The sequence below is a fragment of the Bicyclus anynana genome, chromosome 23 (assembly GCF_947172395.1).
Source record: "Bicyclus anynana chromosome 23, ilBicAnyn1.1, whole genome shotgun sequence".
Lineage (NCBI taxonomy): Eukaryota > Metazoa > Arthropoda > Insecta > Lepidoptera > Nymphalidae > Bicyclus > Bicyclus anynana.
This window is the reverse complement of record NC_069105.1, coordinates 9,504,557-9,532,085: the sequence shown is the minus strand read 5'-3', so window position 1 is coordinate 9,532,085 and position 27,529 is coordinate 9,504,557. Positions and strand designations below refer to the sequence as shown.

General features: G+C 35.0%; 2 protein-coding genes across 6 annotated transcripts in view; one reads left to right on the top strand and one right to left on the bottom strand.

Moving 5' to 3' along the window:
* Positions 1 to 16,780, top strand: part of LOC112053182 (stromal interaction molecule homolog) — a 59,256-nt gene extending 42,476 nt beyond the window's left edge. For 3 of the 5 annotated variants that reach the window (XM_024092502.2, XM_024092505.2, XM_024092501.2), the window contains exons 12-15: positions 3,860 to 3,950; positions 4,465 to 4,650; positions 6,014 to 6,136; positions 6,647 to 16,780. In XM_024092502.2, the coding sequence (XP_023948270.2) occupies positions 3,860 to 3,950; positions 4,465 to 4,650; positions 6,014 to 6,136; positions 6,647 to 6,914 (668 nt within the window). In that variant the 3' untranslated portion in view covers positions 6,915 to 16,780. The remainder of the gene's footprint in view (positions 1 to 3,859; positions 3,951 to 4,464; positions 4,651 to 6,013; positions 6,137 to 6,646) is intronic. The other 2 variants (XM_024092506.2, XM_024092504.2) reach the window with 1 other exon arrangement.
* Positions 16,781 to 17,645: 865 nt separating this feature from the next.
* LOC112053185 (RNA polymerase II-associated factor 1 homolog) lies at positions 17,646 to 27,301 on the bottom strand. Its single transcript, XM_052888532.1, has 10 exons — positions 27,080 to 27,301; positions 26,625 to 27,000; positions 24,888 to 25,177; positions 23,917 to 24,115; positions 23,003 to 23,185; positions 22,241 to 22,317; positions 21,680 to 21,877; positions 20,601 to 20,751; positions 19,328 to 19,537; positions 17,646 to 17,766 (listed from the first exon to the last, which is right to left on the bottom strand). Exons 1-10 carry the CDS (start codon positions 27,145 to 27,147, stop codon positions 17,710 to 17,712), a joined length of 1,809 nt encoding a protein of 602 aa, XP_052744492.1. The 5' UTR covers positions 27,148 to 27,301; the 3' UTR covers positions 17,646 to 17,709.
* Positions 27,302 to 27,529: the final 228 nt, after the last annotated feature.

Here is a 27,529-nt window from a genome sequence, read left to right as displayed (position 1 = left end):
AGAAAGAATATAAATGCGAAAATTAAAGCCTGCTATAAATACAGCTTCACTTTATCGTTTCTGTATATTATTTTTGTATTATATAGAATGTTAGTCATATTATATATGTAGAATCTCATTTGGTATTATTAATACTAATACCTGGGTTTGTGGCACATCGAATCTCTGTCAAAAGAAGCTAACGTTTCAAAAAATCCATGGGAATGACGATTGCGATTGTAGAAAGAATTCTCTACAATCTTCTACAATCGCAAACGCTTCGAATAGGAAAAAAAATATGAGAATGACATTCGTTATCGACTGATCACGTGATCAAGTTATCGCTATGGTATTTTTTTTATTTTCGAAATGGTAGCGTTTTTTGACAGAGAATCGACTTGACACATTGCTACAGAACCTGGGTATATATACGATTCGCAATAAGATGCTAGATCAATTATTATTATTATTATTTACTTCCTATATATTGAATGGTAGCTGTATAGACGAGATGTGGCTTTATTGGAACATTATTATAGTAAGCTAGATTATAATATTTATTAAGAGATTTATATATATTGCTAGACCAGATATTATGAAGTATGAATAGAAAACAATATAAAAATGAGAAAAGGAAAATATTCTGCAGGGTACTGAAAATATTGACAGCCATTCTTGATTAATAAAATCACTGTTGACTTGTATACCTACAACATATATAAAAAAAAATGTTATTTTGCTCGATATTGGCTAAAGACTGACACTTCTGAGGCAATTAAGACATTAACTGCTCCAGAAGTATTGACGAACAATTATTATCTACTTCTTCTTGGTCAGGACTTTTAACATCATGGTATCTGGTCCAGTAGTATGCATAGAAGCTGTACGTTATTTATTGTACCAATGCTCTAGTAGTATATATAGAAGTCTATGTATTTATTTAACTAGTATACATTATTATTCTTTGTATGTGTCATTTATATGAATAAATGATTTATCTTAGAACACGTGATCATACCATCACAATCGGTAGAAAGCTTTCAGGCTTTTTTATATTCTATCAGTTTTTACGTGAATATGTGTCATGTGGTGTTCAAAAAGCATGTATGAAGTATTCCTTCAATTTATATTATTATTTTTTTGTATTTGTCTAAAATTGTATATAATGTATGTGGTGTTGGGTTTTCTTATTTGTATCATTTATGCATTGCATGTATATTACATTAAAGGATCATAATTATGACGTCATAATATACCTGTACATACAGACATCATACGCCATATAAAGACATCAAATCACGTAAATACAGTGCTTTTATCTATTCTATCCCGACTACGTATAAAAAGTAGACCCCTTTTTATACGACGTCGGGTTATATTTTTTAAACTTTATTTATTCATGTATTTTTTATCAATTTATTTGGAGCCTAGATTTCATTACGTAAAATTTATAAAAAGAATAATTTAAGGTAGAGACGTGGTCAATGAAATCTTCATACATACATACATGTTTTGCCAAAATCATTACCCTAACTTTTGGGTTCACCGTAGTCTGGTAAAAATAGAAAAAAATGCGGAACCGACATTACTTGGAGAGAATAAAAATTCTTCATTTGTCTCGTGTTACATTGGTACTTATTTTAAATCTTAGGATCTGTAATATTTGTACTAGTTAGTACTGTGTTACATTAGTGTCACAATGTATCATTTCTTGATTAAAAATACATACCTACATACGTAACATGGGCCATTAATATATCTCTTTATAACTTGCTTTCCGAGACTTGGTCCCTAACTATGGGCCTCATAAGAAAGCTCAGAGTCACACAGCGGGCGATGGAACGAGCTATGTTAGGAGTATCTCTGCGTGATCGAATCAGAAATGATCTGCAGAAGAACCAAAGTCACCGACATAGCTCAACGAGTTGCGAAGCTGAAGTGTCAATGGGCGGGGCACATAGTTCGAAGAGCCGATGGACGTTGGGCTCCCAAAATGGAATGGAATTGGAATGGCGACCCCGCACTAGTAAGCGCAGTGCTGGCCGACCCCCCACCAGGTGGACTGACGACATCAAGCGAGTCGCAGTTATTCGCTGGATGCAGGTGGCTCAGTATCGTGATGTTTGGAAGTCCTTACAAAAGTTCTATGTCTGTATGAGGACTCACTTACGCTGATCCCTTGTAGTCGCCAAGATTTGAACAGTACCAAAATAAGGCTCTCCATAATATCATAGCAGGCTAACAAACTATAAACAAAGAAAATTATTAATCTAATATTATGTACCCTCATTTCTTATTAATTTTCATAATTTCATTTTCCATTGTTGGAATATTCCAGACACTTCACAAAAAAATTACCAAGTTTTTTTTGCACGTTTGAAAGCTTTTGACGATTGTGATTTTGTTTTATTTTTTGCCACTTTACGGCTTTATTTAGTATTGCAACATTTTGACCCCTATTTTATTCCTATAGTCTCATAGATATGGCTGCTATAAAAGGTAAGATTTATTTATTTATATAGTATATTTAGCGCGGCTTTGCTTTGATTGTATTTATAGGAGGGGATAACTTTCATACATGCTTTTAATACTGGTGCATTAAGTGGGTTATTTTTTTTAATAAATCTGAAATATTACTAATTAAATTATAAGTTAATTATAAAAAAATTGCCTGTACAATAAAACCATCAAATATATTCGTTAGTTGCTAGAAGTTAGTAATTAATTATTTGCATGTCTTGATATTGTTCCATTATGTCTTAGGTTTATGTATTAGTTATTTGAAGTAAAAAATAAATCTTTAAAGATTTATAGATTTCTCTGACTCTGTTGTTAATGGCGTGCACTTCATAGAAGCATAAATATTGCTTGCCCTGAATATCTTTGAAACCGTAAATAAGAATAATTTCCAATTTTGCATCTTATTAAATTTATTTAATGTCTACCCTAGACTGAAGCCTTGTGCACGCCACTGACTACGAAAGTATTGCTTTGTAACATAAGCTCCCGGGTTCGATTCCCAATTCAAGTAAATTCAGGAATTTATAGTTTTTAAAACGCTGAATACGGTCTGGTCGATGACTTCGACCTTGGCGCAGTTAACCAAGTGATTGGAATAGATGTTAAGTTTTTTTTTTGTTCTACATATATGAATAAATGAAATCTATTAAATCAATATTATTAAAAATTTATAATAAACATCATTACATTTACAGTTTAGCAAGAAAGTGTAGAAACTGAACTAACATTTTTTCCCTCTTACAACACTATTCAACTTGTCAGTTGTGAGTGTCTATGCTGTCAAAAGTCTCGGGATTATTTATGAAATTAATAGATTGTGGGAAATTCAATAATTTCTCTTACACTGACAACTGACAAGTTGAACAGTGTTGTAAGAGGGAAAAAATGTTAGTCCCTTTCTACACTTTTTTTTACGGAAATTATAGAATTTCCCACAATCTATTAATTACAATCCTAATTCTATATAAAATCTATTAGTTCCCTGTCAATACAGTGAATTAGTTTTGGCGATAGTGGCGCCCCCATTTATTTTCTACTCTTTTTTGCCAGGCCATATTTACTAAATTATTCTTTTATGTAACACTATTAAAAACACAATTTTACTTAGGTACTAGAATATTATTTATTTTATAAATAACTGTCATTTCTATACTATGTAAAATTAACTTAACTGTCGTATCATATTAACAGTAATATATTAAGTTTCGTCAACAACATCTCGTCGCAACGTCGACCAATACCAGTCAAATCAAAAATATTCGTTGCAATGAGACAAAAGATTACATAGTTTAAGATGTATAGATGGTTAAAGTTAAGTCACCATGTTTGTATGAATTGTATAATGATGTGTGATTGTTAGTGACAGATAACTTTGGATGGCGGGAGGATTCATCCGGTAGCGAGGCAGATGCACCACACTACCCGCTCGATCTGAGACTTGCTGAGGCTAGGTAAGTTATTACCATCTTGGGTCCTTAATCATGAGCGGGGTTAGAACGTATTTGGGTGTATTCCGATAAAGTTTCGTGAGTTGAACCGTTTTTCGAATTATGAGGAATGTTGAGACATGATTAAAAGCCGCATAGGTGGGTAGTACTAAAAGTTAGTTATTCCTTCTATATATAAAAAAAAAACCTTTATGACGAAAAAAAATATGAGTCCCTTAAGATTTGTTAAAAATAATTTGCACTGTATCCATACTAATATGCTTAAATATGAAAGTAAGCCTGGATTGGACCATGGATTTCTTCGGGATAAAATGTAGCCTATGTTCTGTCCTTTTAAAAATTTGGACCTTTGTACAGAACATAGGCTACATTTTATCCCGAAGAAATCCATGGTTCCCGCAGGATTTATAAAAACGGAATTTCACAGAGAGTCACGGGAGTTTTTACAGAGTTACGGGAATTCTCTAGTTTGCAATAAATTGTGTGAAATGAAGTTAAATCTTTTGATGATTGACAGATTCCAACTAGAAGAGCGCCTTGCTCAAGAGGCGCGTGACAACAGGACAGACGAGAGAAGTGGTGGGAGGGTGAACGATAAGAGAGGCTCCGACGAGAGAATTAGAGGGTCATACAATGATGTGAGGAAGAGCCCCACTGAGGACAGGCGGCGTGACCCCGTGCACTTCATATTAGGTGGCGACAAGTAAGTCATTCGATTTTGATCTTTATTTCATTGCCTTTAAAGTTCTTATTAGCATAAGATGTGGATGATATTGGCATGTCTATCTGCCTTGTTTGTTCAGTGGTAAACCTATAGCCGCCGATAAGGGGACGAATGATAGAAGGATGGACGATAAGAGAAGTCCTGACGAGATAATGAGAGGGTCATACAATGATGTGAGGAATAGTCCAACTGAGGACAGGTGGCGAGATCCCGTGCACTTCATATTAGGTGGCGACAAGTAAGTCATTCGATTTTGATCTTTATTTCATTGCCTTTAAAGTTCTTATTAGCATAAGATGTGGATGATATTGGCATGTCTATCTGCCTTGTTTGTTCAGTGGTAAACCTATAGCCGCCGATAAGATGACGGATGATAGAAGGATGGATGATAAGAGAGGTCCTGACGAGATAATGAGAGGGTCATACAATGATGTCAGGAAGAGTAACTGAGAACAGGCGGCGATACCCCGTGCACTTCATATTAGGTGGCGACAAGTGAGGCGTTCAATTTTGATCTTTATGTCATTGCTTTTAAAGGTCTTATTGGCATTAAGTTACATGTATGAGTGGTGCGATTCCGTGCATTTCTTATTGTGATGTGACAAATAAGTCGTTCAATTTTGATCTTTATGTCATCGCATTTAATGCATTTAATACATTTCGCGTATACAGGCGGCGCGTTTCTGTGTACTTAATTCTGGGATGCGACAAGTAAGTCATTCGATTTTGATCTTTATATTATAGCATTTAAAGCTCTTATTAGCATAAAAAATGAGTTGCTATACATTTCACGTATACAGGCGGTGTTAACCAATGCACTTCAAAATTAGAAAGCGTGAAGTGAGTTATATATGATGAAAACCCGTCTATGCCTCCCCTGCTGTTGTATGACTTTACTTAATATTTAATGAATAGTAAAAAGTTACTAGAGTAAAATAGTAACTTTTTATATATTAGTTATTTTAGTGTAGTAAAATTATACGACTGCTTGATAAGTAAAACCTACTATAATGTCAAAGAACTATTAAAATAATAATTGTAAAAATAATGAATTTTGTATATTGTATTGCAATTGTAACTTTATTTTATTTTTATTTTTAATTTAATTTGGTAATTATGACTATTGATGTTATTTTTTCTTTTTTGTTTGTAATTTCATTTAATTTAATTTAGTAATTGTGACTGTATTTATCTTTTTCTTAATCTCATTTCATTAATTTGGTAATTGTGACTGTTTGTATTTTTTATATTTGCACACTATTATTTTGGTGGAATGTTGTAAAAAACAATAATTCTTATATAAAAAAAAAGTTAATTTAATAGTAAAACTTGATGGTTTCAGTGTAAACTGGACGGGGGAAGACCTAACGCGCGCGGAGCTGTCGCGCGCCGCGCACTCGCAGTCGCAGCCGCAGCTGCGCGCCTCCATGCGCAACATCAGCGGCGCGCCGCAGCCTCCGCCCAGGTCAGTGCGACGTCACATTGTTGCGTTGCGTCGACGCAGCGTCGTTTCCCATATATATATGTCGGCGCGAAATACAATTATTTAAAGCTTGCTAGTTATTTCACAGAGAGCTGTGATAGCCCAGTGGATATGACCTCTGCCTCCGATTTCGGAGGGTGTGGGTTCGAATCCGGTCCGGCATGCACCTCCAACTTTTCAGTTGTGTGCATTTTAAGAAATTAAATATTACGTGTCTCAAACGGTTAAGGAAATCATCGTGAGGAAACCTGCATACCAGAGAATTTCTTAATTCTCTGCGTGTGTGAAGTCTGCCAATCCGCATTGGGCCAGTGTGGTGGACTATTGGCCTAACCCCTCTCATTCTGAGAGGAGACTCGAGCTCAGCAGCCGTATATGGGTTGATAATAGTAGTAGTAGTTAGTTATTTCACAAGAGTCAAGGTCCAATAGGAAGTTACATAATCGTTCCGCCCTTCATATACTGAAGTTAAATAAAAAAAAAATGTTTCAGGAGGCCCCTCTCCTCGGGTCAAATGCAACGATCGCGCAGCACCGACATCGTCCACAACCCGGACGACCCAAAGCCACCCCAAAGGCAACCATTCACAAAGCAGAAAACCGTCGCAGAGGGTAACGAACACTCCGAATCTCCCTCCAGCAACACCCCTCCCGAGGAGGAGTCGACAGACTCCTCCCTAATGGACGACGAAGGGCTCCCCAAAGCGAGGAAGCGACGCATCCACCTCCCCTTCGGTAAGAAGGCTAAAACACCGGCGTGACACCATTCAGACTCCATGCTGTTTTTTTCTATGATGTACAAGTTCCCATAGGTATCCCATGTGTCAAATGTATGGATATTGAATACATGTATTTATCATCGAATGTCGATTTGAATTGAACTGGGTTTTGGGGTTTGTTTGGGATGACAATTTTGACAGCTCATTTTGACAAGTGTTAATAATATTAATAATCGAATAGGTTAGATTATCGGACCTTGCTCACGAGATTATCGCCATGTGGAAGGTTGAGTCAACTGTTTGGTCTTGTTAGTCGTTTCCTCAGACCAATTATAGAAGGACCAGTATAGTATCGCACCAAAATTCACGAATAAAATTATCTGTCATTTTCTGAGGAAAACAAGCTTATTTGGTTTGAAAGAGGTAAATCGCCGAATCCAGCTCGGCTGGGCAGCGTTTGGGAAACTCTGCGACATATTTTCGTCCGAAATTCCTCAGTGCTTGAAGACGAAAATCTTTGATCAGTGCGTTTTGCCAGTGATGGTACGGATCCGAGACTTGGTCGCTAACTATAGACCTTATTAGAAGGCTCAGAGTCACTCAGCGGGCGATGGAGCGAGCTATGCTTGGAGTTTATCTGCGTGATCGAATCAGAAATGAGGAGATCCGCAGACGAACCAAAGTCACTGACATAGCTCAGCGAGTCGCGAAGCTGAAGTGGCAATGGGCAGGTCACATAGTTCGAAGAGTCGATGGACGTTGGAGTCCCAAGGTGCTGGACACCGGAAAACACAGTGTTGGTTGACCCCTCACTAGGTGGTCCAAAGACATCAAGCTGGTTGCTGGGAGCCGCTGAATGCTGGAGGCTCGAGACCGTTGTGTTTGGAAGTCCATGCAAGAGGCCTATGTCCAGCAGTGGACGTCCATCGGTTGATAATGTTGATGATGAAATAAAACTCTACTACTAAGACTTCACCTTTACCTTGTGAATATATTTTTATTATTCGATCAGTAAAATATTTGTGAGTGTAAATCATTAATTTGTAGAGAATAAAGTTTTAAATATTTCAAATTAGATTTAAGTACCCATAATAAGGGAGATGTCAATTCAAACTGCAATTTTAATTTTATTTATATTCTAACTTCTAACTTAATTACTTAAATTAATTATTATTATTATTATTGATCGAGATTTGGACGTTTTTGAATCTTATTTACGTAACCATGACATTGTGTGAATTATGTATATCAGGGTTTTATTTTAATATTGTGACTAAATATTTTATATCAATCACAATTTATTTCAAATTTTTTTATATTTGAAACAGATGTTTGCCTGTTTTCATCGTTTATTAGACAGGTGTTTTGAAAGACAAGAACTCGAATAATTTGTATTTTATTCAAGATTCCGATTTTAAATACATTTATTTAGTATCCGTGACTTAAAATATTTAATACATTTGCATGAGATTAATTTTCATGACATTTATGTCATTATTAATGGAATATACTTGACCGTTGGTTGATAATAGAACTAAATTATTTTACATTTTATCAGATATTTTTAATGTTGGCCTAACGTTTCGGTTATATTTTCAGATCCTTTTACTTTTTCATTAAAAAGACATCTAAATAACACATCCTATTCAATAAATTTACATTCGGTTTATGCCTTTTTATATTTTTAGCAATTAATTAAAAATTATTTATGCTATACCCTTTTGTTAACATTGTAACCAAGCTGAAGTGTCATAGAAGAACAATAACAGTCCACTTTGGTCCTCAGACCAATTAAAGAAGGACCAGTATCGCACCCAAATTCACGAACAAAATCGATTTCTGTCATGATTTCTGTCATTTTCTGAGAAAAAAATATCTTAGATTTGGTATATATCTCAAACTAAACTAGAAACTTTTGACCGTTTTTTACACCATTCTACTAGGAAAAGTAATATTATGGAGCTCTTTAACCGACGAACATGATTACTGTAGAACATCGATACTCTGGAGACAGTTTTTATAATCGCATTAGATCGTTGATCATATACTTTGACAGAAACAGAGGCAGGTCCTATACTATAATTGGTCTGAGACTTTGGTCTGTGTTTTACCATGCACATACTTTCAAGTCAGCTTTCAGATGACCTCGAGTCAATTACTGAGTGACCTTCGAGTTGATAGTATTAATATTTTTTTTAATTAGCTGAACTCGTTGGGCCAACGTGTAAATCAACCATTATTAACGATTCCTATCAAGATGCGAAGCATTGAATGCATTTTATATGCGGTAAAGGAAATTCGAATTTACTACTCAACATTTAAAGTCCATATTTGCATGAAAGGAGTCATGCTACCTACTTTCTTCTAAGTGGAACTCAGAGTTCTACTTTTTAGCAGTTTTAAGCATTTTAGCTTAAAACTCTTTGGGAATATGGACTTTAAATATTGTGTGGACAGTTTAGTTTCCTTTACCTCAAGTAAAATATGTTGTAATGTGACTCTCTTTTTTATGTAAATCATGTATATTGAATGAGTGAAGTGATTTAGGTTTCCCCCACGATAATTAATTTATATTGCACGTTTGCTTTTATGGTGTTGAACATTTTGAATGCACCGATTGAAATTTTATTTTTTACAATTTGACGAACCAGATTTCTGTAATGTAATTTTATTTGTACTATATTTGTGGACTACCGAATAGATTAAATAGATTTTCATTGTGTGATCAATTGTAGGTTGATTTTTAATATTTATTTTTTTTAATTTATTTTCTTTAAACCTCTGCTGTAGGCAATCCGCATAACATAACTTAGTCGTCGCCTGCGGGGTATAGGGGAGGGGGAGAGGCGAAGGCATTGAAGGAGTGTAACAAGAAGGGGAGGGGACCAGCTGAGATTGTGACGTCATATTTCAAAGACTAATATATTTAAACACGTGAATTATTAGCGATAAACTATTACTATACTATTAACTGATAGGGTAGAGAATTCAAAGTGAATTTCTGTGTCAGAAAGCCATACATACACATTACAATGCATAACATGTATGTATATGTTTGTGTGGGTGTGTGCTTGCGTGTATGTGTGTAGTGTCATCATCATATCAAAATTAGGATGTTGAAAAATATGTTGAAAGTAGGTTGCCTCAAAAATTCTTGGTCAAACTATCGTTAATGATAGTTAATAATGGTTTAGCTAGAAAATTTTTAGGCAATGTATTTTTTAACTTTAGTACAATTTGATATAATTTTTCATCCAATAAACAGATGGGTGAAGGTCGTTTCTAATATGCATCTTAACTAATAGCATCTGTCGTTACACCCCTGACTCCCTGTACCGCGTAGGAACGGAAGGTTATACGGTTTGCTTATCTGTCTATTTGTATTTCTTGAAAGCTTTCTGGAATGTTTTACTGAGTTTTAATATTTATTTTGTGCTTTAATATGTTGATTGTTGTGGATACATATTTTTAATGGACGGTGTTTATAAATAAAAATAGGGTGCATATAATTATTTGTAGATAAAACAAATTGTAGATGTGACGTCATTCAATGTCACAAAGTGACATAAATAATATGGGTCGGTTACGCCCACAGGCCAATTACTTTCTGTTATAGTCTGGTAATTATTGATAACACTCCCATGTTATGCTAGCAACGGGCGGAAAGACTGCGTGGGTGTGAAATCGTGCGTGCGGGGAAGTGTTGTGCATCAGTGGATTTTTCATTCATCGTTACACGCCCCCCGCCCCGCGCGCATCATCGGGTGTGTTACAAACGAAGTTGCCATGCTGTAGATTCACCAACAAAATTGTCTGTCGTTTTTTGAGGGGGATGAGGTAAAACACACATCACACATCGAAAATATTTAACACTAATAAATATATCCTGTGTCCTTACACTACACACAACTATAAATTTTAAATCGCAATACGCGCATGTAATTTTAACACAATGAAACATCGATTGTATAGACGCAATTTATATGAACACGTTTGATCATGATCAAATATTTGTAACCTTTAGCGAGGCAGGTCCTATAGAAGGTAATTGGTCTGAGGTTACACCACTTCATAAAATTGTCTGATAGGTTATTTGCAAGTTTTGTCTTTCAAATCAAATCCAATCAAAATTTATTTATTTCAATTAAGTTTTGTTATCATTTGACATAAAATGAGAAAGTGACAAAACATTATCTAGCTATCCGACACTTATCAGAAGGACCCTATATTAACTACTAGAGTTCGGCCGCGCAGAGATTGCGTTTCTGACAGATCGTGATCGAATGAGCGATGTAACATGAGAGTGAGAGAGACATAAACACTCTTTTAAATGGTTTTAAATAGTTAATTATCGTTCTACTAGAATAATTTTTTTTTTTTTCATATTTATTTAGACGTAATTACATGAAACTTTTATCTTTTAAATTTGTTTTTAACAATACGAGCCAAAACGCCTGTCGGCCATGATGGTCTATATTTCAAATGTTTCATGACGTCACTATAACAAATGCCTTACAAACGTTTGACAAAAATATTAGTCAATTATTTGACGTTTAGTAGATCAAGTAACATTGTGACGTCACAAAATGCACGACAGCGTTTGACGTTTGGATTTTTTTAAATACATGATTTTTAACTTAAGTTATATGAGATATCCTTATTAATTAATATCAGATCCATAGTCCATGTACCATGCGAAATTAATATTGTTTATATTAAATTTGATATGAGTCAAGTACCCTATTGTAATTTAATATGTTTGTCCCTTTCGCACGACCTGTCAGCAACGCAATCTCTGAGCGGCCGGACTTTAATTTTAATTTAATTTGTATAAGTATAATGCGGTTTCTACTCGTTTCATTATCCCTTAGTAAATAATCTATTGGACATGATTAACGTTCAACTAATCAATCAAATTGTCTAAATATTCAAAAAATAAAATAAAAATAATCATTATTATAATTATATCATAACGAAATTTAGATATATTATAGGATTGTATTTTTTTTATAATTGGCAGACTGTAATTTATGATTACATGATACTATCGAAATTCTACTTAAATTAGTAGTTAATATTATAAATAAATAATAAAACAAGCAATATTATTAATAGTTAGTATTTCTATAATAAAACATCCTATAGTGAAGTAAGATTATATAACACTAGTAAATATATGCCCTTAAAGGTATCTTAAATAAATTGTGTAAAAAAATAAGAGATGAGTGAGAACATTATACCATATGCGCTGTAACATGGTGCGGGTGACAGTCTCTATGACGTTCATAATATGTACTATTATCGTGAATCGCGGCACTCTTTTAAGAGTGAAACAAACTGTCACACGCACCATGCTACAGCGTACGCACTGTAAAAAAAGTAATCTTAAATCATCTATGATCAAGTATTTGCTGCTTAGCCATTCGACAAGATTAAATCGGTTGTGGTTTTTATTAAATTTTGTATTTTCAAATATGTATTCAAAAACTTGTATTCAGTGTATAAAATGTAATATAACATGCAATTTATACTACATATCGAGCTTTAGAAAGAGACTTGTTGACGCCGCTCGGTTTTACTCGCGTGGTTCCCGTTCCCGTAGGAATACGGGCATAAAATATAGCCTCTAGCTTTTCTTGATAAATGGACTATCTAACACTGAAAAAAATTTTCAAATCGGTCCAGCAGTTCCTGAGGTTAGTTTTTCGTATAGAAACCGAAAGGGGTGTGAATTTTCATCCTCCTAACAAGTTACTCCGTTTCCATCTTAGGTTGCATCATCACTTACCATCAGGTGAGATTGTAGTCAAGTGTTAACTTGTAAAGATATACTTCGATAAATAAAAATAAATCAAAACGCTGTTTAATTTTTTTTGGTGAGAAGTATATTTCGCGAAAGAAACTTCAATGTACATACAATCTTATGTAAGAGTAAGTCTGGGTTACATGGATTTTTTTTATTATTATTGTAAGCAGTTTAATTTTCACGGGACTTTTTGTAGGACTTATGCCATAGAAGATATGACTTCTTTTGCTACACATGTAATGTATAAAAGATATTACAAAAATACAAAAAAAAAAAATTTTCTCTTTCTGAAGTGCGATATATATTATTTATTGTCGAATATTGTACCATATTTATAACCATATCGCATCATTCCCTATTTTTTCGTAGTATGATAGCGATATAATTGCCCTGTAGATTATTATATAGAATAATTTTAAGACAATCTGGTGCTAAACGAATTATCAGACTGATTCGCGGATGGCTCAAGTTGTTTGTACTAAATTATTCGACGCAAAATCAAAAATGTTGGTTGTAATAACTTGATGCCGTCTCCTAAATGCATGTTGTATATTGTACTTACATAATCAAAGTCCTCCGATACGGTTGCATATGAATTATGGCAATAATATGTGTATATTGGTTTATACTACTGCAGGCCAATTCACTAACTTTGACGTTATTCATGTACATATACGAAAGGAGAAACCTAGTCGCCATAAGTCATCAGGCCCACTTATATAAATGACACAGAGCTGAAAATCGGCCTTAAATTAGGACAATTAATAATAATAATAATAATAATAGCCTTTATTTCCAAGTAATTACAAAAAACATATAATAAAAATATAACATTTAATTTCAATAATTATTAAACATGTCAATTCTTAATTTGATTAATATTAATTTCAAAGAAAAATGTTTGTGTCAGAAAGAAAATTCTCAGTCATTATTCATTATCATTTCGTCAATTTTTATTTTTTAATATTTATATTGTCATATTTATTCTTGAAACGCCCATTTTTGGGCATAGGCCTCCTCCATTTTTTTTCCATCTGTCCCTGTCTCTCGCCAATCTGGTCCAAATAGTCCCCGCTGTGTCGACGATGTCGTCGCGCCAGCGTCGAAATTAGGACAATTAAGGAGAACTAATGAGGCCAATTTTTAAAAGATTATTATCTATATTTGCCTTAACCCTTAAATTACTTGTTACAGGTGGGCAATTTTGACATAAAATTGATTGCAGTACCTGTTTTAACTGTCAGGTGATATTTAATAAGGATTTGACATTAAATTGACAATGAAATCTCATTCATTGACTTTGACACTGACAACATGCGTTTGCAAAGATCAGTGAAATATGCATCAAAATAAAATAATGAAATCAGTTTATTTTCCCTGTTGGCAACTAATATTTCGGCTAAGGTTGTAATGGAGTAATCTAGTAAAATATACAAGATTTTTAGTAGATTTTTCATATCTGTATCGTTCTGAAAAGTGGGCCCAATTTCGGACATCTCCTTTATTCAATATTGAGATTACAGGTAAAATGTGTCTAAATGGCTATCATAAAGTAGGTACTAAGATGATTTTGCTCTATTGACATTGTGATTTTCGTTAATGGGCTTTACGGAATACAAAAAATGCGATTGTTATTGATTTAATGTTAATTATATTAGGTGACTAACATACGTGAAATTTAGTGAATTGGCCGGCTGCGAATCCACACTTATACCATTTTATGAAGGTTGAAAGTTTGCCAACTCCAGTTTCGAAATAACTCCTTTCTAAGTTAGAGGCTGGTTGCTCCCGTGATTTAATTATCACTAGCTGATGCCACGCGATTTCATCCACGTAGTTCCCGTTCCCGTAGGAATACGGGGATCAAATATACCCTCTAGCATTCGGGGATAGTGTAGCTTCCCAACAGTGAAAAAATTTTTCAAATCGGTTCAGTAGTTTCGGAGCCAATTCAATGCAAACTATCAAATCTTCCCTCTTTATTTCTAAGTAGTATAAACCAAGATTTTGAAGTCTCGGAAATTTTGCTATATTGTATTTTACAGTACTTAAACACCCATTTATGTAGCACCTTAAAGTAAGGCTAGTGATAGTGCTATCGGAAAACTACACAACTGATTCCGCAGCTGCGATTATCGAGGGTTGCCAATAAGGATTTCATTTCGAATAAGTTTGCACTATCAATTATAAAACAAAAAGAGTACGTGAATATACTTTTTCACTACGTTTTATTTTTGTGGGTTGATTTTTACAAATATTATTTAATAATAATAATTAAAAAAACTATCAAAGAAATATAGATTAATTTATTTAATTTTTTACTGTCTGTCGACACATTAATAACCATTTGCATGGATTATTTTCACTTATCAACGACGAATAGGTAATGGAGACACTAAAAAATCAGTCTCTGAATATAGGTGTTGAAACTAATAAATTAAAAGTAGTTACTTTATATCGACACATTATCTTGTTATATTTTTAATATATACAGGTTTACTTAATTTGCACCAAACGTGGCAACCCTAATTACTACAGGGGAGAGAGAGGAGCAATGCGGCAGGCGCGCATTATTGACTGATGTACGTTTTGCCCAATGTACCCCTAATTCCCCTTTGTAACGCGCGTTAGAGGACTCCGTTATGAGGTTTTTCTCCATATAGATAAAAGTTGGATGAACTTCTTTCTGCATACAGTCTGTCGAAATTGACTTTTCACTGGTTTTACTTTAAATATATTTATGAAAAATTTATTTATACGAGTACAAATTGCGCCGGTATAATTTTGCGCCATGCGGCTCGATTTTAGTTCAAAATAGCCCAATTTAATAAACACTTATATACTTACTTATTTTAATAGTTATTATTCATTATGAAATTTTTAGCTTTTAATTGAAGTCACAAAACTGCAAATATGTCGCAGTGTTATAGACAATATTCACGGATTGCGTTGAGTCTGTGACTATCAAATGACTCAAGTTTGCCGACCATTTCCCGCCTTTTTGTAAATAAAAGAGAAAAGTCCACTGTCGTTTTGTTTCTATTAAGACAAAAAAAACAAGCTGATCTTGGGACTTGCTTTGAAACAAATGCAAAAGACTTTAATATCAATCCAGTTTTGTATGTTTCCAAGTTATCAAATTACAGTGTGACTTTTAAATTTTTGTTCAATAGCCTTTTGACTTCCTTTGTATGAGTAAAATAAACTTCATTTGTAAAATGTATATTTGGAAAAGGAATAATTGGCTAATTGACATTTTTAACGATAAATTAATGAAATTGATCCAGATTTAAATAAATTGTAAATATTGTATTTTTTTAAAACAAAATTTGAGATTTTTATCTGTGGCTTACAACAATTGAAGCAGCTTTAGTCACAAGATAAGTGTCAGCTGTATTAAATTTAATAACATTTAGTAACACGCTTAAAGGTGTCTACAGAAGACATATCTGTAATGTCCTTTTCATGAAACCTGAACTAAAATTTACAGCGCCTTACACAAATGATAATAAGACCGCCATCCGCCATTACCAAATGACAATGAGCACCATTAAGACATTAACGTCGCGTCTGGGGGACTTTTTCATGTAAAGGATTTTAGGTCTCTAGCTACCTGCTGAGCAGTGTGGATAGAGGCTGTCTGTGGATGTCTGCCACGCTACTTGTCTGTGACGCACTGTGTTTGTAGATATAAACGGACCTTTAGAGTTAAAGCGTCGTAGTTAACTTTTTTTGTTAATATAAAATATGACGTCACAGCTCACACGTCACGTGACCATTTTTTTGTGCTAATTTCAAATTAATCGATAAAAATCGTTTAAATTTTATATTTTATAGACCTATAGATAGTAGACTTATAGTAGAGTAGACTTATTTTCTGACCAAATTTAAAAATGTTTTCCAAAAACTGTCAAGTAGCCAATTACAATGTCATTAGGATGTGGTCGGTAAAAGTGAGTCTTGTACTATTAAATAGATAATTTGTAATTTATGATCACGTGAAAGCTGTAAAGGAACCCCCAGATCTGACAGTTGTGTAAAAAAGACAAATCGTGATAAAAAAAAATGTTGTTATAAAAGTTAATAAATTGAACTAAAAACATTTTGGTGTATTATTTGGTGTATATTACCTGGCTTTGTTTTTTTTTATGTTACTTTGGGTGTATTGACTATATGCTAGGGGCCATAGATTTATTTATGCTAGGACATCGATCTTCTATTAAAAAGTGCATGCACAATTAGCGACCAAAAAACTCGAGTACCAAACAACTTCTTGGCAATCAATCAATCGCATTTGCAAATTTAACCTTAAACTCAATCCTTAAGGTTGAATTTGCTCTAAATTTGGGAATTTATTGAATATTGGACTATATTTAAAGGCCTTAAGGTATAATTTTCTTTAATCCAATAATTCTAAAACTGTCAAAGCAAAATTGGCCAGTTTTTAAGTGAAATTTTCTACATGATTGTGCGTCATTTAATATAAGAGGTAATTTAATATAAGGTAATAAGGTTCTAGGGGCAATGGCATAAATCTATACTAATATTATAATTGCGCAAGTCTGTCTGTTACCTTTTCTCGGCTAAACGACTGAACCGATCAAGATTAATTTTTGGTATAATGGTAAATGGGACCTTGGGGCAAAACATATCGTACTTTTTGACCCTAAAATAAAAATAGAAGGGGGTAAATAGGGGTTAAAATTTTGTATGGAAAGTCCTTAATTTTTAGAGTTACAGTTTTAAAAGTCTGTTCATAAATCATGAGAAAATAAGAAATATGTGATTCAAGAATTTTCGAAATTCAACCCCTAAAGTCGTGAAATAGGGGTTGAAAGTTTACATTGATTTCCACGCAAACGAAGTCACGAGCGTCCGCTAGTATTGACATAAAAGTCATAAACTTCCTGTTTTCAAGTCCATTAAAAAATAAAAAAAATAATTAAACCAAAATAAAAGCCAATAACTTTGTAACATTGGTTTTATTTAAGTCATTACAGATTCTTTGTATATATTTAATTTATTAATTCATTAATCGGAACCACTATGTTTGGAAGACGCACTGGAGGCGGAGCCACTGCGAGATCCCTGGAAAATTAAAATTAAATTAAGTAAAAATCATTTAAATATTATACTGTAGGAAATTGTAGTCTGGAAATGACGTCGCTAGATGGCGCGACTTGATTGTGTTAAGAGTAGGGAGTTAGAGAGGGGTAGCGATCGGTTAGCGAGAACGATTTGCGATATGAGGCGCTCGTCGTACGGTCGGCTTCAGTATGCTCGTGGCGTTCGAACCGTTCACATTACTTGTTGTGTTCTTTCTTTATGGGTTACTTGGGATAGACGGGGAGTGACTTGAGTGGAAAAGGGTAGTGTTAGTTAACTGTCAAAGGATCCCTTAACCCTACGAACAACGATCACAAGTTCGTGACTCCAGTCAAGGTCCATTCTCTTCTATTCTAGGGACTTATTTTGGTTACAGTTTGATTTGTTAATTAAGTTGTCTTGACAAATATTGTGAACCTTTGTTAGTTCTTATTTTTAACCGACTTCAAAAAGGAGGAGGTTCTCAATTCGGTCGGTATTTTTATTTTTGTAATTCACTTCAGATTCTGCTAAAAATACACATATCACAAAAAAAAAATAGATCTTACAGAAAATTAGGTATAGAAGCCAAGCCAAAATTTAAGCATAAATTTACTTCAAAATAAAGTGAACTTCGAATACAAGTGATTAGGTCCACTTTACTTTGTAGTAAATTGATGCTTAAATTTAAACCCATGTTTATAAATATAGATATGACATATTGGGGGTTTGTTCTATATATTCCAAGAGCCTCGATAGCTCAACGGTTAAGCAGTTGGACACATCACTGAGAAATGGTGGTTCGGTCCCTTCCCCTTTTTACTATTGTCGTACCCACTCGTAGTAGGTCCCAACTAGTTAGAGGGGAATGGGGATATTTGACATATTTAAAAGATATGGCAAATATTATTATTAAAATAATCTTTTTTTTTTTACATAAAAATGGAACCGACTTCAAAGACATATTTCAGTTAAATTTGATTTTAACATAAAATTACTAAACCGATTTTCATGAAAATGAAATGGGAACAATCTGATAGTATACTCTTTTCAAAACTGGTTAATAAATTACGAAGTTATAAGGTAACAAACATTTAAAAAAAGACATACACTTCGAATTGCGAACCTCCTCCTTTTTGGCTGGTGGGAGGTTTCGGCCGTGGCTAGTTAGCACCCTACCGACAAATACGTACCGCCAAGCGATTTAGCGTTCCGGTGCGATGTCGTGTAGAAACCGAAAAGAGTGTGGATTTCATCCTCCTCCTCACAAGTTAGCCCGCTTCCATCTTAGATTGCATCATCACTTACCATCAGGTGAGATTGTAGTCAAGGGCTAACTTGTAAAGAGAAAAAAAAAGCCGATTTTCATGAAAATGAAATGGGTCCACCAATCTGAAAGTATACTCTTTTTAATTTATTTTTTTAAATTTCCAAAATGGGTAACATATTACGAAGTTATGAGGTAAAAATTATTAAAAAAAACATACACATCGAATTGAGAACCTCCTCCTTTTTTTGACGTCGGTTGGAAATAAAAAGATGAACTTAAGTTATATCTACATACTTGTTTGGAGCCACTGCGCGACCTGCTCCGGGAGCGCTCCGAGCCGCTGCCGGAGCCCGAGTTGCGGCGGGAGCTCGCTCGCGACGAGGCCTTCGAGCCCGAGGCCTTCGAACCCGAGGCCTTCGAGGAGGCCCGCGACGAAGCCCGCGACGACCTGCGGCTCGCGCGAGAGGACGCGCGCGACGACGCCTTCGACGACTGTTTGGAGCCCTAAAAATTATTTAGCAGAATTTTGATATTTATTTTCTTAAACAAAACCAGCTTGCCTATTCACTGATTTGGTCTTTATTAACAAACTATTACTACCACCTGACTACTGACAACCGTGCGTGGATATCAAATCAAATCAATCAATTTATTTATTTGCAGATACATGCATTATATATACAGGTGGTTGGTAGATGTAGATGGTAAATGTATCTTGCCAATTAGGCATGCAAATTATTTATTAAGTATTTAATGATTCAAATGACAATTTCACCATTTAAAATTTACATCTTTACAATTAAAATATGTATGAAAATAACAATAATATTAACTTAAATACTCATTCACACTGTAGAATGCCTGTTGAGTTAGGTATTTATATAAATTATTTTTAAAGCAATTTCATACAGTAGGTAAATGACATTTCTCAGTTGCTTTGATAGCAATAGTAAATAGGCCAGCTGACCTGTAGCAGTCTTTAACCGCCATGAAAAAGAAGAACACAAAATAATAATATCTTTTGATCATAAAAATTAAACCGACTTCAAAGACGTATTTCACTTATTTCGATTTTAACACAAAATTATAGAACCAATTTTCATGAAACGAAAATTGAATGGGACCAATCTAAAAGTAGGTATAACTCTTTCAAACGAAAAAAGGATTTTCAAAATCTATACCAATATCATAAATGCGAAAGTAAGTCTGTCTGTCTGTTACCTTTTCACAGCTAAACCAATCAAAATGAATTTTGGTATAATAGTAAATGAGACCTTGGAGCAAAAAATAGAGTACTTTTTAACCGACTTCAAAAAGGAGGAGGTTCTCAATTCACTCGGTATTTTTTTTTTTTAACCCTTTAATAAAAATAGAAGGGGGTGTAACAGGGGTTGTAAGTTTGTATGGAAAGTCCTTCATTTTTACAGTTACACCTTTAAAAATTTGTTCATAAATAAAAAAATAAAAAAAAATATAATGTGATTTAAGAATTTTTAAAATCCAAGAAAATTGAGAAAACCCTCTTTTTTTTTAGGTCGGTTAAAAAAGGACTAAGTAAACTTATTACCTTATTACTTCCCTTAGAGCTAGCCCGTGATCCCCTCCCGCTGGCGGAGCTAGCACGGGATCCTTTACTCTTGGAGCTGGCGCGAGACGAGCGGGACCCGGACCGGGACCGGGCCGAGCCGGACCGCGACCGGGACCGGGCAGAACCCGATCTGGACATTAAGTTTTAAATAAAAAAAAAAATTCAAGCCGTGATAGCTTGTAACAAAAGGACGCACAATCTATACTAATATTATAAAGCTGAAGAGTTTGTTTGTTTGTGTGATTGAACGTGCTAATCTCAGAAAGTACTGGTCCGATTTGAAAAATTCTTTCAGTGTTAGATAGCCAACTTATCTAGGAAGGCTACAGGCTATGTTATATACCCGTATTTCTATGGGAACGGGAACCACGCGTATGAAACCGCACTGTGTCAGCTAGTCATGTAGAAAATGTCATTTAAAAACTGGCCTAAAGTTTGTACCTTAAGGCCTAAAAATATAGCCCAATATTCAATAAAATCCCAAATTCAACCTTAAAGATTGAGTTTAAGGTTGAATTTACAAATGCGACAACTTGAATTGAGTGCCAAAGTTGCGTTTGGCACTCATTGAGTGGGGACGTGTTTTGGTTGCTGATTGTGCATCCACTTTTTAATAGGAGATCGATGGTGCCCAGCCCAGTGGGTATTACCTCTGCCTTCGATTCAGAGGATTTCGGATCCATCCGGGGCATGCACCTAAAACTTTTCAGTTACATGCATTTTAAGAAATTGGTATTTTAGCGTGGTGGATTTTCAAGACGAAAGTTCTGGGTTCGACCCCCAGCTGGGACAATTAAGGTTTCAATTTGTCCAGGTCTGGCTGTTCGGCCTTGGCTAGTTACCAAGCCTTACCCACATAGACGTACCGCCAAAACATTTAGCGTTCTGGTACGATTTCGTGTAGCAACCGGAGCCAGACCTGGACCAATTAAGAAAACCTCAATTGGCCCAGCCGGGGTCGAACCCAGGATCTACGTCTTGTAAATCCAACGCGCTTATGTGGGTGAAACCGCGGGTTCGTAGTTAAAAAGAGATCATTAAAAACAGACAAATCTCACCTTGCAGAGCCAGAATGTGCCGAACCAGAACGGGATCTCGATTTCCTCGAACCCGATCCCGATCGCGAGCGACTTCTCGACTTGGACTTTGACTTCGACTTAGACTTTGACCGCGACCTTGACCTTGACCTGTTCGACCCTTTGGACTTTTCCGATCCTTGCGGCGATTTCGATCCAGATTTTGAACGGGAACGCGATCTGTAAGACGATTTACCAATTAACTAGCGGACGTCCGCGACTTCGTCCGCACTTAGACCTCTTTAATCCAGCCCATACAGCAGTATCGCTGTAAAAATGGAGTAACTTTTCCCAACATTTCCCTTCACTGCTCTGCTCCTATTGTATATCGTAGTGTGATGAAAAAATATACTATAACCCGCCCAGGAGTATGAAGAATAATTGTACTAAGTTTCGTTAAAATCCGTCGAGTAGTTTTTGTTTCTATAACGAACATACAGACAGACAGACAAAAAATTTACTAATTGTATTTTTGGCATCACTAATCACCTGCTGATAGTTATTTTGGAAATATATTTCATGTACAGAACTGTTTTTACTGACCTCTCTTTTTCACCGTTTTGCTCTTGTTTATCTTCCTCATCTTCTTCTTCGTCAGGTTCTTCCTCTTCTTCGTCCTCCTGTGAAAAAAGTTGGTATATAAATAAAATATATTTCAAATTTTAAACTTTTTTTGTGTTATCAAGTAGACATGCTACTCAAAAAATTATATTTATATTACAGATACAAGTAAAAAATAAATAAAACTGGTAAAAACTTATTCTTTAATCCTATGGGAAACAGGTTTAGCTATGAAAAAATGACAGATTACTTACTTTCGCGTATACCTATACATACTCGTATAATATAAGCGAATACATAAATAGTCTTTGGTCATATTTAAATACCGATTTTCGACCTCTATACTAAAGCCATACTCTATCTGCACTGTTTACCAAGAAACAAATTAAATAAAAATGAGGGTATAAATTGGTCGAGGGTATGAATAAATAGGAATGAGGGTATAAATTCAGGTTTTCATCAAGTCATCACAAATTTGATTAATAAGCTTAGAAGAATTTAGATAAAGTTACTATATTTTGAATAACATTTTTTATGAAAAAAAAAAATACATAATTACAAAAAAAAATTTGTTTGTTGGTAACTATACTAAAATTTTTTTTAACTATATATTTGTATTTTTTCAATTCAATTTATTTATTTCCAATTGTATAGTTAGGTACATTAGATGGTATACAATAAATGTTGAAGTAGGTACATTTTATGATTACATATTCTTAACTCAGAAGTGGGATGCAAACTTACTTGTGGCGGTTCAAGCTGCTTCTCTCTCAACCTCAACATGCGGTGTTCGGCCGCGCCTAGAGGCCTGTGGGTGACCACCAGCCGGGTGAGCGCCTGAGCGGCGACGCCAGCGCGGGCTCTTCTCTTGGACAGTCGCACACGAGTCTCCAACTCGTTGTAGTATATACAGTGATTGCGTACCACCTACAACATCATATGATTAGAAAAAGGAATATAATAAAGCCTCAATAGCTCAACGGTAAAGCAGTCTCATCACTAAAGGAGTGGTGATTCGATCCCGACTAGTTGGAGAGGAATGGGGATATTGGTCATATTTGAAAGATATGGCAAATATTCTTTTTGGCGTTATATTCAAATGTAAAAAATATTTATAATGTAATATAACGTCACAATTTTGTATAATCGTTAGATTTGTCAATCAATCAATCAAGAACAAGTTATAAAAATCTTTTTTATATATTTGTGGCCTTATAAAAATAGGGTTGATATATAGTATAGATAGTATTTTTCAATAATCATTGAAGATTCATCATGTTCAGTTTGTGGTGAGAAGGAGACCAGCTATCACTTTATAGCTGAGTGTCCCATGGTAAGATGGGAGTTACTAGGTAAGGATACATTAAATGAAGTAGACCTGACAGATCTCAGTATAGGGGATATTGTTAGGTTCACGAAGGCTACATACTGGAAGATTTGAGGGGGGAACACTGTCAAGACACCAGTGAACCTGTGTCCTTGTACCACGGGAATTGGGTGGAATGGTCCCTAATTAGGATTGATCACCCATCTGGCCTCATCAGACGTTAATTAACCACATCTAATCTTTCTTTTTTATAATATTACGACAATGATAAATCTATAAAAATCAACATTGTAGCCAAATGTAACTCACTCTATTACAACAAAAATCTTACCAAGAAGTAATTCTCCTCGTAACCCTTAGACGCTTTACTCTTAACGTTCCAATTGTACTCGCGAGCCATCTTGTACTCGTAGGTGTCTTCATCCATATATGGTATACCCTCGGCGATGTCGCGGCGTCTCTTCTGTATGGTGTCCTCGGTGGGGAGGCAGTACGCTACGAACTGTTCACCACTCTCATCCATCACACCCCTGGGTAACACAAGAATCACAAGAACAAGAATGTATTGAGTTTTCATTGCCAAATGTTATAAAATTAAATAAGTCTATAATAATCAATGGTGAAACACTGGAAATGGAGAATTCCATACTTTTTCTGGGAGTGGGAATCAGCTGCATTTGCAGTGACAGCTTACTGATGTAACAGCTAGGTTTGTTTATTTTGTGTACTTTCACAGCGTAATGTCTTATGGTATTTTGTTGTGGGGCAAGGTTGCTGATATTATTATATTTATAGGCTAAGCAGCTTTCGCTGATGCGCCTATATCTTTGTGCTTCTTATTGCTTTATATGTTTATCCAGCCGGTTCTTAAACGCATTTAGTGATTTTGCGGTTATTACATCCAATAATTTTTGATTTTGAATCATTCATTGTTTTGAAAGAGCTTGTAAACTAAGCGTATTTGAAATTTTTGACTTTTATTTTTTTGACATTGTTTACGGTCATTTAACCACACATCCTGCACGTATCAAGCATACATACGCTCGCTGTGCCTTTCTGTAGCTCATTGGATCCACCCGGGACCCGACCTGCACTGCCTCATCGCTAGGCGTCCAAACAAGCATGTCACCAGCGAGCTATCATCGAGTGGTCTACTCGCGGTCGACGCATGTACACCTCGCGAGTGAGGCGATCCGGTGATAGTACAGAGTTGTGACTGCAGACAGTGCTTTCTAATGAGCTGCGACCTTAAAGATGCGCGCAAGTCGCAAGCATATACCCTATTGTGTGTAATAAACTTACCTAATCATAGCCTGTGACATTGCTTCAATTTGTCCAGCGATATTCTTATCAGAGGGTGCTGGATCTGAGTCAAATATGACCTGCGCACATGGATACTTCCACATGTCAAAGTCTGGAAACACTGGCATCACTTCAACTGGTGTGACGCCTGGTTTACTATAGTGTTTCTCCACAGGGATCTTGTTGTCGTCAAAGGTCTTTTCAATGGCCTTGATTTGGCTGTCTCTGTCCATGTATAGAGTCTCTTCGCTGAATATCTTTTTAACATTGTAACCGACTTTGGCTTCAACCTATGAATAAAATAATAAATCAATGGTTGTAACAGTGGCATATACATAAGGTCGTTTACTAAAGAAGCAGTGGCAGATTTGCAAGTTTGCCGCCAGTAGGCAGTTTTGACGGCCGCGTGACGTAGTGGGTAGTGACCCTGCTTTCTGCGTCCACGGCCATGGGTTCGATTCCCACAACTGGAAAATATTCATGTGATGAGCATGGGTTTTTTCCAGTGTCTGTGTGTATTTATACATTATATAAGTATTTATATGTAGAATATAAATGTATATGAATATTATAATATCAACTATCTTAGTACCCATAACACAAGCTGCTCTGTATGCTTACTTTGGGGCTAGATAGTGATGTGAATTGTTTAAGTATATTTATTTATTTATTTATTTAGTTTAATTTTTGCTACTTGCAGGACCTCTAAAATTTGATAACTTAGCTTGCAATTATTTCATTCAAAAGCTAGCTTGAAATAATTTCATTCAAAATAAATAAAATAAACTCAATTAAATTGCAACTTTAATAACGGAATGCCCACTGGTCCATACAATGTCCTAGGGAACCCAGGTATACCCCCTTATAAAAGAATACAGAGATGATGATATGATGTATAAATAAGGATCTGGTTAAATAATTGGCTTAATAAAAGTATGTTTCTTGAAGAAAAATACATTTTTTTATAACTCTTTTAGGGCTATTGTTGATGTACCAAAGCGGCATAGTATAGCATTTGATACTGTATTATTTTTTTTGTAGTATTTTTTCTATTACCAACAAGCTTAACAATCAAAAAAACGAACAAACAAACCAATCATAAGCCTTCAAAAAATATCATAATACTCAATTATATAATAATTATATAATATAATTATATAATAGTGTATGAATATCTTAGCATTCCATGGATTCACCGTGCAGGTGCCGGGTCCATCACGTGGTAGAGAGAAAAACACCAAGCAAAGTCCGGGACTTGTGACTACTGGATGTAGGGTTAAGGAATTCCTTGACGATCGATCAACACTCCCCTTCTCTGCTAGTGTTGTTCGCCCTACCTATCCAAATTTGGTAAGATCCTATTAGAGCAGCTTTGGATACTCGTTCTAATATGGAACTAACTGCACTTCTAGAGAGGCCAAGGTCTTTAAGCAAGTTATAGAGAGATTTTGCTGGTAATCCTCTTGCACCTACTTCTACGGCATACAGACTAACTACATAGCCATTTTTAGTTAGTTCATTTGTTAGGTCATTATATTTATTCACTTAAAGATGAATTGAAAATGTTGTAAAACGTTGTAGCAACCTTTTTCGATAAAGTAATGATTTCATTATAAAGTAAAGTAAAATTATCAAGATTTGTGCTGTCTTAATTACACAAAAACAAAAAATAGATGAACTAATAGAAAAGATCCCATAATCAACAAGACTGATATTTATTGGAAAAGCTATGCTTACCTTTTCCATAGACTGTGGCTGAAACCTTGTCTGCTCAGTGGATATATACTCTGAGCGTCGCAACCATGACACGCTTTTCGCATGATGACGGGAACGCTTGGAGTCTTGTGGGGTAAGAACATCATCCTCTAGAAGCTTCTCATCTGCTGGATCAAGTATTGCATTGCCATCTCCTTGGTAAATATCCCGGTTTATCAAATCTATATGTACGCCTAAGTCGTGCTCCGTCAAAACTTCGTATCTGTAATTCTTCTCCAAGGAAGTGGGATTGTATTGGATGAACCGTGTCGAAGGAAAGGGATACGTGATAAACTTCAAATCGAACGGAATATCTGGTAGTGTGTTGCAATATTTCACACGCGTTACTAGTTCGGATCTGTAAAGGATATTTGAGATATTGCAACAATATGTTTACATACAATTATTACTTTTTTAAAGTTTTTGTCTTAGCTTACCGTCTCTCGCCTGTCCTTTGAGGACGCTTTTCTCGCTCGGGGTCATTGGTTTGAACTGTTGGCGGCATGATTAACGTACGTCGATTCACTTATTTGAACACATATGGCCGCTTTTAATAATTACTATCCTATAAAATATTGAATTGTTTATAAAATCAAAAATTGAAATTCGAAATCGAATCCATTCAAAGCTCACGTAAAACACCACAGACTAAAGACAGAGACAGATTGACAGAATAAACGTCAACGTCAGTTGTTTTTTTTTTTTTTTACTACAGGGCACAGACAATTCTCTGATCTGCGGTGTAACCTGTGGCTTTGACTCTAGTCTTTTTGATTATGATTTATTGTATTCGATTTTATTATATTCCATTTGTGTATTAAGGTTAAATCAGAATTAAATATTTATTCATTATACACATTTTATTACTAATCATATAAACCAGTACT

What these genes read in the sequence shown, in the direction of transcription:
- LOC112053185 (XM_052888532.1), bottom strand. Translation starts at nt 27,147, where the DNA reads ATGCCGCCAACAGTTCAAACCAATGACCCCGAGCGAGAAAAGCGTCCT. An exon ending in ATGTCACAGGCTATGATTAG is followed by an intron (nt 24,116 to 24,887) that starts GTAAGTTTATTA and finishes TGTGTTACCCAG; the next exon opens with GGGTGTGATGGATGAGAGTG. An exon ending in AGCAGCTTGAACCGCCACAA is followed by an intron (nt 22,318 to 23,002) that starts GTAAGTTTGCAT and finishes CTTTTTTCACAG; the next exon opens with GAGGACGAAGAAGAGGAAGA.